This window comes from Somniosus microcephalus, chromosome 4 (genome assembly GCF_052327205.1).
Source record: "Somniosus microcephalus isolate GS21.2 chromosome 4, FLI_Smic_1.0, whole genome shotgun sequence".
In the NCBI taxonomy this organism is placed as follows: Eukaryota; Metazoa; Chordata; class Chondrichthyes; order Squaliformes; family Somniosidae; genus Somniosus; species Somniosus microcephalus.
Window position 1 is genome coordinate 84,025,635 of NC_140990.1, and position 10,914 is coordinate 84,036,548.

Genomic DNA, 10,914 nt, shown 5'->3' on the forward strand with positions numbered 1-10,914 from the left:
ATGCGCGGGAGAGGCTGATTGTTGGGCAGTGTGAGCTGAGCATGCACGGGAGAGGCTGATTGTTGGGCAGTGTGAGCTGAGCATGCGCGGGAGAGGCTGATTGTTGGGCAGTGTGAGCTGAGCATGCACGGGAGAGGCTGATTGTTGGGCAGTGTGAGCTGAGCATGCGCGGGAGAGGCTGATTGTGGAGCAGTGTCAGCTGAGCATGCGCGGGAGAGGCTGATTGTTGGGCAGTGTGAGCTGAGCATGCGCGGGAGAGGCTGATTGTGGAGCCGAGTAAGCTGAGCATGCGCGGGAGAGGCTGATTGTTGGGCAGTGTGAGCTGAGCATGCGTGGAAGAGGCTGATTGTGGAGCAGTGTGAGCTGAGCATGCGCGGGAGAGGCTGATTGTGGAGCAGTGTGAGCTGAGCACGCGCGGGAGAGGCTGATTGTGGAGCAGTGTGAGCTGAGCATGCGTGGGAGAGGCTGATTGTTGGGCAGTGTGAGCTGAGCATGCGCGGGAGAGGCTGATTGTGGACCAGTGTGAGCTGAGCATGCGCGGGAGAGGCTGATTGTTGGGCAGTGTGAGCTGAGCATGCGCGGGAGAGGCTGATTGTGGAGCACTGTGAGCTGAGCATGCGCGGGAGAGGCTGTTTGTGGAGCAGTGTGAGCTGAGCATGCGCAGGAGAGGCTGATTGTTGGGCAGTGTGAGCTGAGCATGCGCAGGAGAGGCTGATTGTGGAGCAGTGCGAGCTGAGCATGCGCAGGAGAGGTTGATTGTGGAGCAGTGTGAGCTGAGCATGCGCGGGAGAGGCTGATTGTTGGGCAGTGTGAGCTGAGCATGCGCGGGAGAGGCTGATTGTGGAGCAGAGTGAGCTAAGCATGCGCGGGAGAGGCTGATTGTGGGGCAGTGTGAGCTGAGCATGCGCGGGAGAGGCTGATTGTTGGGCAGTGTGAGCTGAGCATGCTCGAGAGAGAGGCTGATTGTGGAGCAGATTGAGCTGAGCATGCGCGGCAGAGGCTGATTGTTGGGCAGTGTGAGCTGAGCATGCGTGGAAGAGGCTGATTGTGGAGCAGTGTGAGCTGAGCATGCGCGGGAGAGGCTGATTGTGGAGCAGTGTGAGCTGAGCATGCGCGGGAGAGGCTGATTGTGGAGCAGTGTGAGCTGAGCATGCGGGGGAGAGGCTGATTGTTGGGCAGTGTGAGCTGAGCATGCGCGGGAGAGGCTGATTGTGGAGCAGTGTGAGCTGAGCATGCGCGGGAGAGGCTGATTGTGGAGCAGTGTGAGCTGAGCATGCGCAGAAGAGGCTGATTGTGGAGCAGTGTGAGCTGAGCATGCGCAGAAGAGGCTGATTGTGGAGCAGTGTGAGCTGAGCATGTGCGGGAGAGGCTGATTGTGGAGCAGTGTTAGCTGAGCATGCGCGGGAGAGGCTGATTGTGGAGCAGTGTGAGCTGAGCATGCGTGGGAGAGGCTGATTGTTGGGCAGTGTGATCTGAGCATGCGCGGGAGAGGCTGATTGTGGAGCAGTGTGAGTTGAGCATGCGCGGGAGAGGCTGATTGTGGAGCAGTGTTAGCTGAGCATGCGCAGGAGAGGCTGATTGTGGAGCAGTGTGAGCTGAGCATGCGTGGGAGAGGCTGATTGTTGGGCAGTGTGATCTGAGCATGCGCGGGAGAGGCTGATTGTTGGGCAGTGTGAGCTGAGCATGCACGGGAGAGGCTGATTGTTGGGCAGTGTGAGCTGAGCAGGCGCGGGAGAGGCTGATTGTTGGGCAGTGTGAGCTGAGCATGCACGGGAGAGGCTGATTGTGGAGCAGTGTGAGCTGAGCATGCGTGGAAGAGGCTGATTGTAGAGCCGTGTGAGCTGAGCATGCGCGGGAGAGGCTGATTGTTGGGCAGTGTGAGCTGAGCATGCGCGGGAGAGGCTGATTGTTGGGCAGTGTGAGCTGAGCATGCGTGGAAGAGGCTGATAGTAGAGCAGTGTGAGCTGAGCATGCGCGGGAGAGGCTGATTGTGGAGCAGTGTGAGCTGAGCATGCGCAGAAGAGGCTGATTGTAGAGCAGTGTGAGCTGAGCATGCGCGGGAGAGGCTGATTGTTGGGCAGTGTGAGCTGAGCATGCGCGTGAGAGGCTGATTGTGGAGCAGTGTGAGCTGAGCATGCGCGGGAGAGGCTGATTGTGGAGCAGTGTGAGCTGAGCATGCGCAGAAGAGGCTGATTGTAGAGCAGTGTGAGCTGAGCATGCGCGTGAGAGGCTGATTGTGGAGCAGTGTGAGCTGAGCATGCGCGGGAGAGGCTGATTGTTGGGCAGTGTGAGCTGAGCATGCGCGGGAGAGGCTGATTGTTGGGCAGTGTGAGCTGAGCATGCACGAGCGAGGCTGATTGTTGGGCAGTGTGAGCTGAGCATGCGCGGGAGAGGCTGATTGTGGAGCAGTGTGAGCTGAGCATGCGCGGGAGAGGCTGATTGTGGAGCAGAGTAAGCTGAGCATGCGCGGGAGAGGCTGATTGTGGAGCTGTGTGAGCTGAGCATGCGCGGGAGAGGCTGATTGTTGGGCAGTGTGAGCTGAGCATGCGTGGAAGAGGCTGATTGTAGAGCAGTGTGAGCTGAGCATGCGCGGGAGAGGCTGATTGTGGAGCAGTGTGAGCTGAGCATGCGCGGGAGAGGCTGATTGTTGGGCAGTGTGAGCTGAGCATGCGCGGGAGAGGCTGATTGTGGAGCAGTGTGAGCTGAGCATGCGCGGGAGAGGTTGATTGTTGGGCAGTGTGAGCTGAGCTTGCGCGGGAGAGGCTGATTGTGGAGCACTGTGAGCTGAGCATGCGCGGGAGAGGCTGTTTGTGGAGCAGAGTGAGCTGAGCATGCGCAGGAGAGGCTGATTGTGGAGCAGTGTGAGCTGAGCATGGGGGGAGAGGCTGATTGTTGGGCAGTGTGAGCTGAGCATGCGCGGGAGAGGCTGATTGTGGAGCAGAGTGAGCTAAGCATGCGCGGGAGAGGCTGATTGTGGAGCAGTGTGAGCTGAGCATGCGCGGGAGAGGCTGATTGTTGGGCAGTGTGAGCTGAGCATGCGCGGGAGAGGCTGATTGTTGGGCAGTGTGAGCTGAGCATGCGTGGAAGAGGCTGATAGTAGAGCAGTGTGAGCTGAGCATGCGCGGGAGAGGCTGATTGTGGAGCAGTGTGAGCTGAGCATGCGCAGAAGAGGCTGATTGTAGAGCAGTGTGAGCTCAGCATGCGCGGGAGAGGCTGATTGTGGAGCAGTGTGAGCTGAGCATGCGCAGGAGAGACTGATTGTTGTGCAGTGTGAGATGAGCAAGCGCAGAAGAGGCTGATTGTAGAGCAGTATTAGCTGAGCATGCGCGGGAGAGGCTGATTGTTGGGCAGTGTGAGCTGAGCATGCGCGGGAGAGGCTGATTGTGGAGCAGTGAGCTGAGCATGCGCGGGAGAGGCTGATTGTTGGGCAGAGTGAGCTGAGCATGCGCGGGAGAGGCTGATTGTTGGGCGGTGTGAGCTGAGCATGCGCGGGAGAGGCTGATTGTTGGGCGGTGTGAGCTGAGCATGCGCGGGAGAGGCTGATTGTTGGGCGGTGTGAGCTGAGCATGCACGGGAGAGGCTGATTGTTGGGCGGTGTGAGCTGAGCATGCGCGGGAGAGGCTGATTGTTGGGCAGTGTGAGCTGAGCATGCACGGGAGAGGCTGATTGTTGGGCGGTGTGAGCTGAGCATGCGCGGGAGAGGCTGATTGTTGGGCAGAGTGAGCTGAGCATGCGCGGGAGAGGCTGATTGTTGGGCAGAGTGAGCTGAGCATGCGCGGGAGAGGCTGATTGTTGGGCAGAGTGAGCTGAGCATGTGCGGGAGAGGCTGTCTGTTGGGCAGTGTGAGCTGAGCATGCGCGGGAGAGGCTGATTGTTGGGCAGTGTGAGCTGAGCATGCGCGGGAGAGGCTGATTGTTGGGTAGAGCGAGCTGAGCATGATGTGACATCAGTCATCTCAATTTCTCTGCTCCCCTCTCTCACTCCAACCTACCTCCCTCTGAACTTGCAGCCCTCCGTTCTCGCCGATCCAATCCTAACATTATCATTAAACCTGCTGATAAGGGTGGTGGTGTTGTTGTTTGGTGAACCGACCTCTCCCTAGCGGAAGCTGAACGCCAACTCTCCGACACCTCCTCCTACCTCCACCTGGACCATGACCCCACTACCGAACATCAAACCACCATTTCCAAAACTGTCACTGACCTCATCTCATCTGGAGATCTTCCCCCCGCGGCCACCAACCTCAGAGTTCCCCAACCCCGCACAGCCCGCTTCTACCTCCTTCCCAAGATCCACAAACAGGACTGCCCTGGTAGACCCATCATTTCAGCCTGTTCTTGCCCCATGGAATTATCTCTTCCTATCTCGACTCTATCTTTTCTCCCCTTGTCCAGTCTCTTCCCACCTACATCCGTGACTCTTCCGATGCCCTCCGCCACTTTAACAGTTTCCAGTTTCCCGGCCCCAACCGCCTCCTTTTCACCATGGACGTACAATCCCTCTACACCTCCATCCCCCACCCGGATGGCCTGAGGGCGCTCCGCTTCTTCCTTGAACAGAGGCCCGACCAGTCCCCATCCACCACCACCCTCCTCCGCCTGGCTGAACTTGTTCTCACATTGAACAACTTCTCCTTTGACTCCACTCATTTCCTCCAAATCAAAGGTGTTGCTATGGGTACCCGCATGGGTCCTAGCTATGCCTGCCTTTTCGTGGGGTATGTGGAACACTCTTTGTTCCAGTCCTACACAGGTCCCCTCCCTCACCTCTTTTTCCGGTACATTGTATCTGTGCCATTTCCTGCTCTCGCCCTGAACTAGATAATTTCATTCACTTTGCTTCCAATTTCCACCCTTCCCTCACCTTCACATGGTCCATCCCCGACTCTTCCCTTCCTCGACTTCTCCGTCTCCATCTCTGGGGATAGGTTATTGACCAACATTCACTACAAGCCCACTGACTCCCACAGCTACCTGGAGGACTACACTTCCTCCCACCCTGCCTCCTGTAAGGGCTCTATTCCATTCTCCCAGTTTCTCCATCTCCGCCGTATCTGCTCTGACGATGCCACCTTCCACTCCAGTGCTTCTGACATGTCTTCCTTTTTCCTCAACCGAGGATTCCCCTCTACAGTGTTCGACACGGCCCGCGACCGTGTCCGTTCTATCTCCTGCACTTCTGCCCTCACCCCTGCCCCTCCTTCCCTCCCGGAACCATGATAGAGTTCCCCTTGTCCTCACCTTTCACCCCACCAGCCTCCACATTCAACGGATCATCCTCCGCCATTTCCACCACTTCCAAAGTGATCCCACCACCAAACGCATCTTCCCCTCACCTCCCCTTTCAGCATTCCGTACGGACCGCTCCCTCCGCGACATCCTAGTCCACTCCTCAACCACCCCCAGCAACCCTTCCCCTTCGCCTGGCACCTTCCCGTGCAAGCGCAGGAGATGCAACATATGCCCTTAAACCTCCCCCCTTCTCACTGTCCAAGGCCCCAAACACCCCTTCCAGGTGAAACAGCGATTTACTTGTACTTCCTGCAATCTGGTATACTGCATTCGCTGCTCACGATGCGGTCTCCTCTACATTGGGGAGACCAAACGCAGATTGGGCGACCGCTTTGTGGAACACCTTCATTCAGTCCGTAAGGGGGACCCCGAGCTTCCGGTCACCTGTCACTTTAACTCTTCGCACCACTCCCACTCTGACCTCACTGTACTCAGGCTCTTGAATTGTTCCACGGAAGCTCAGCGTATGCTCGAGAAACAGCACCTCATCTTCCGATTAGGCACTTTACAGCCTTCTCAACATAGAGTTCAACAATTTCAGATCATAACCTCGGCCCCTATCATATATATATATATTTTATCCACACTTTGTGTTTGTGCCTTTTGTTCTTCTCTCCCACATGGCAGCTGTCTTTCATTCTGCCAGCACAATTCACACTTCATCCAGAGCCATCCTTTGTTTCTTAACCTGTCCCATTACCATCTCCTGTTGCCTTGAATATCTCTTAATGTCTCTTTACTTCTCCTGCCTTCTATCCTCTCACAGACCTTCCCTTTTGTTCTTTCATCCCCTCCCCCATTTCCCAGCCCCTAAACTTGCTTAAAAATCTGTTCCATTTCCTGCTTTTTTCCAGTTCTGACGAAAGGTCATTGAACTGAAACGTTAACTCTGGTTCACTCTCCACAGATGTTGCCTGACCTGCGGAGTTTCTCCAGCGTTTCCTGTTTTTATCCCTGAGCTCTCTCACCTGATGTGTCAGCGACTGCTGCCAAGGTCCGCGCATGCTCAATTACACTGCCCGGGTAATTGACGGGAGCTCCGCACCAATAGGAAAAGTGGGGCGGGGCTGGAGGACCGAGCGGGCGGCGGGTCCTCCAACTAATCGGAGTGTGTGAGGGGCGGGGCTTGACTTTCAAACCTGAACAACGGAAGGTGAGCTGAGCATGCGCGGGAGAGGCTGATTGTTGGGCAGTGTGAGCTGAGCATGCGCGGGAGAGACTGATTGTTGGGCAGTGTGAGCTGAGCATGCGCGGGAGAGGTTTGTTGTGCAGTGTGAGCTGAGCATGCGCGGGAGAGGTTTGTTGTGCAGTGTGAGCTGAGCATGTGCGGGTGGCGAGGCGGAAGCCAAGAGGTTGCAGCAGGTAAGAGGGAGGCGGGTTAATGAACCCCGGGGGGACGCGGGCTTCCCACACACCGCGTGCGGCCCCAGGCCCGATTATAAGAGCAGTGAACATTATCCGCCCCCACCCGCGGGTTCCCGTTTCACTCCGGCCCGAATCTCACCAAAGCGCCAAACTCCGGGACAGACAGGAAGTGAGTCAGGGGGCGTCTGTAAATGGACGAAAAATGGAGACTGGTCAGGGAGCGTCTATAAATGGAGGAGAAATGGAGACTGGTCAGGGAGCGTCTATAAACGGAGGATAAATGGAGACTGGTCAGGGAGCGTCTGTAAATGGAGGAGAAATGGTGACTGGTCAGGGAGCGTCTGTAAATGAAGGAGAAAAGGTAATTGGTCAGGGAGCGTCTATAAATGGAGGAGAAATCGTGACTGGTCAGGGAGCGTCTGTAAATGGAGGAGAAATGGAGACTGGTCAGGGAGTGTCTGTAAATGGAGGAGAAATGGTGACTGGTCAGGGAGCGTCTGTAAATGAAGAAGTGGAGACTAGTCAGGGAGCGTCTGGAAATGGAGGAGAAATGGAGACTGGTCAGGGAGCGTCCTTCACCTAAACTGAGAAATATTACACAGGGACAGTTTATAGGGAAGGACCGAGTGTGGGAAAGGGGGTTTTAGAAGTCGTGAATTAAAATGAAAATATTGTCACTATTAAATTAGATTTTGAATGAAATTCTAAACACAAGACAGATTTTCTTTATTTCATACACACATGACCTGCCGTTGTTATTTCAGATTTCCAGCATTCGCAGTATTTTGCTATTGTATATGTTTACATAGATTCTGAATTAAAAGACTTAACTGCCCAGAAAGTCTTTAATTGAAGCTTTTTTTCAATTGCTCCTTGGCTTCACCCCTCCCTATCTCTGTAACCTCCTCCAGCCCTACAACCACCACCCCCCCCCCCCCCCACCAGATTGCTGTGCTCCTCCAATTCTGGCCTCTTGCACGTTCCCAGTTTTAATCGCTCCACTATTGGCGGCCGTGCCTTCAGCTACTGGGCCCTAAGCTCTGGAATTCGTTCCCCCAAACTCCCCGACTCTCCTCTTTTAAGCTGCTCCTTAAAACCTACCTCTTTTGCGCTAATATCTCCTTATGCGGTTTGGTGTCAAATTTTGTTTGATAACGCTCCTGTGAAACACCTTGGGACATTTTACTATGTTAAAGGCGCTACACAAATGCAAGTTGTTGTTATTCTCTACACAGAGACCTTCCCTGTTGGAGAGGTCCATAAACATCATTGTGCTGTCTAGGCAATGGGGAAAGCCATCTGTCTTAACTATCAATTTAAGAAGTTTATAGTTCCAATTAACTCCGGAGGCACAACACTCAATTGTAGGAAGAAAATATACTGAAGGAGCTGTTAGTTACAAAAACAATCTGCCAAGCCTATGTCTACGGAAGATCGAGTTAGAGCGAGCACATCTGTAAAAGGAATACAGCTGGAAGTAATATTCCTTGTAGTTCGATGGAGGCCCTTTGTTAGTTCATTAATTGTAAGTTTAGTTTGAGGTTGTTTGTTCTGTAACTTTCCTTCAGCAGGATGATCTGATTGACAGATGTAACAAGAATCACGCAGGCTCTACTTTTCGGGCCTTAGTAGAGGGGCAGTTAGCAGCTTGGTTGAGAGTCCGTACCCCGGGGATAAGAAAGCTGACTGCTGCAGTCAAGGTGGAACATCTTGTGGTGCCTCCCAGATCTGCTAACTATCGGTCTGCTCAGTTGGTGGACACTGCCTGTCAGAAGAACTTTACTACACAACTATAATATTGTATGAATATCATAATTAGTATTTGTTTGTACAATCTGTTATATGAGGAAAATTTTCACAGCGGGGAGTAATCATATATGTGTTCTGTGTGTAGACGAGGCTTCAACCGATCGTCCAATCTGGAGAGACACAAGGACACCCGCACCACAGAGAAACCCTGGAAATGTGGGGACTGTGGGAAGGGATACTCTTGCCCATCTGAGATGGAAATTCATCGCACCAGTCACACTGGGGAGAGGTCGTTCATCTGCTCCACGTGTGGGAAGGGATTCACTCATTCAAGGAACCTCACTGAATACCAGCGTATTCACACCAGGGAGAGGCCTTTCACATGCTCCATGTGGGGGAAGGGATTCACTCGTTCATCCCACCTCACTACACACCAGCTTCTTCACACTGATGATGGATCTTTTAAATGCTCTGACTGTGAAAAGAGCTTTAAAAGCAGAAATTCTTTGCTGGCACACCAACGCACGCACTCAGAGGAAAGGCCATTCACCTGCTCTGTGTGTGCGAAGGGATTTGCTGGTTCATTCAACTTGCTGGCACACCAACGCACTCACAGCGGGGAGAAGCTGTTCACCTGCTCTATGTGTGGGAAGGGATTCACTAATTCATCCCACCTGCTGAGACACCAGCAAGTTCACACCGGGGAGAGGACGTTCACCTGCTCCATGTATGGGAAGGTATTCACAGAGTCTGCCAACCTCACTGCACACCAACTTGTTCACACCAAGAAGAGATCTTTAGAATGTTCTGACTGTGAGAAGAGCTTCAAAAGCGCAAGGGATCTGCTGACACACCAACGAGTTCACACCGGGGAGAGGCCGTTCACCTCCGTGTGTGGGAAGGGATTCACTTCATCAGCCAACCTCTATTCACACCAACTTGTTCACACTGATAAGAGACCATTTAAATGTTCTGACTGTGAGAAGACCTTTAAAAGCAGAAATTCTTTGTTGGCACACCAACGCACTCACACAGAGGAAAGGCCATTCACCTGCTCCATGTGTGCGAAGGGATTTGCTCGTTCATTCAACTTGCTGGCACACCAACGCACTCACACTGGAGAGAGGCCGTTCACCTGCTCGGTGTGTGGGAAGGGATTCACTTCATCAGCCAACCTCGCTTCACACCAACTTGTTCACACGGATAAGAGACCATTTAAGTGTTCTGACTGTGAGAAGACCTTTAAAAGGAAAAATGGGCTGCTGAGACACCAACGCACTCACACTGGGGAGAGGCCGTTCACTTGCTCCGTGTGTGGGAAGGGATTCAGTCAGTCATCCAGCCTACTGACTCACCAGCGAGTTCACAACTGACTGCAGGGGTTGGATTCTGCTGTTAATCACATTCAGGACTGAACCATGTTCATTCTGTTAGTTGGGGTTTGTTTCTGATGTTAATAACTCCCTAACTGGGCTGGAGTTTAATCTTCTGGATATATGCCAAATAAATCGGCTTTGTTTCCAACACACAGTGTGTCGAGTCCTTGATGTCTTCAAAATAACAGGAGACTTATTGCTGTCTTGTTACAGACTGCTGAAGACTTGGGCCTTTTCTCCTTTCTAACTCTGGATTATTTCAGTTCTCATACCTTCGGTTACTCTCGTGGACAAGTCCCAGCTGCCCATACATTCTAGAGTGCCTCTCCTAGCCTTGGTATTGAAGTGGAGCAGCGGCGCCCTTCAGGAATTAAGGGGTTAACAATGCAGCTTGCACACTGGAAACGGTTGAGACAGCGACCGGCAGAGATCAAACATGTTAACCACAAGGTGTTGATGCTTTTGCAAGATTAGATGAAGTGAGCTCAGAAGCACCAACCACAAACTATGGAAGTGAAACCACACAGGGCAGCAAGACCGAAATGCAGACATGTGGTTTTACTAAAGATTACAAAATATAACAACAGGTGAGATCATGAAGATCATGTGACAATAAAATATAGGCGAAAGATTGTGTGATGTGAGATAGGGAATTAGCCAAACAGCAACTGTGCACGCGGGCTTAAAGCCAATTAAAACAGTGTAACGGATTGTGCACGAGGCTACGTCGACTTTTGAACGCATAAATATATAACGCTTACTGTATCATTTCGGAGAAGTCTGCTGGTGCGCCAGTAAAGATTATCTCCCCACCGGTGTAATAAAGACCATTTGAATAATGATCGAAAAACCTTGTGTCGAGTGTTGGTTTAAAATTCTCCACAACAGTATCCAGGGAAGGTATCAGTAACACGCCCGGGATCACTAAACACAAACCCAGTCTGTTAATCACTTTCAGCTACTGGGCTTAACGTGTGCCCCACAGCATCTCTCTCACCTTCGATGTGTGAATAGAGCATCACGCCTGCAAATCTGGTTTATATTTAAATGAACTCAGGAAATGTATTTAACAGAAAATCAACAAGGAAACACATCATGGCCCAATAATCCAGCTCTACATTCACAAGAGGAAG

At 52.7% G+C, this 10,914-nt stretch overlaps 1 protein-coding gene across 1 annotated transcript; it reads left to right on the forward strand.

The window, feature by feature from the left end:
• The first annotated feature begins 6,540 nt into the window (after window positions 1–6,540).
• Window positions 6,541–10,647, forward strand: LOC147119391 (uncharacterized). The gene is made up of 2 exons (XM_085985000.1): window positions 6,541–6,653; window positions 8,551–10,647. Exon 2 carries the CDS (start codon window positions 8,660–8,662, stop codon window positions 9,776–9,778), a length of 1,119 nt encoding a protein of 372 aa, XP_085841126.1. The 5' UTR covers window positions 6,541–6,653; window positions 8,551–8,659; the 3' UTR covers window positions 9,779–10,647.
• The last annotated feature ends 267 nt before the right edge of the window (window positions 10,648–10,914 follow it).

Bases quoted from the DNA above. Each gene is read 5' to 3' on its own strand.
- LOC147119391 (XM_085985000.1), top strand. From the start codon at position 8,660: ATGGAAATTCATCGCACCAGTCACACTGGGGAGAGGTCGTTCATCTGC.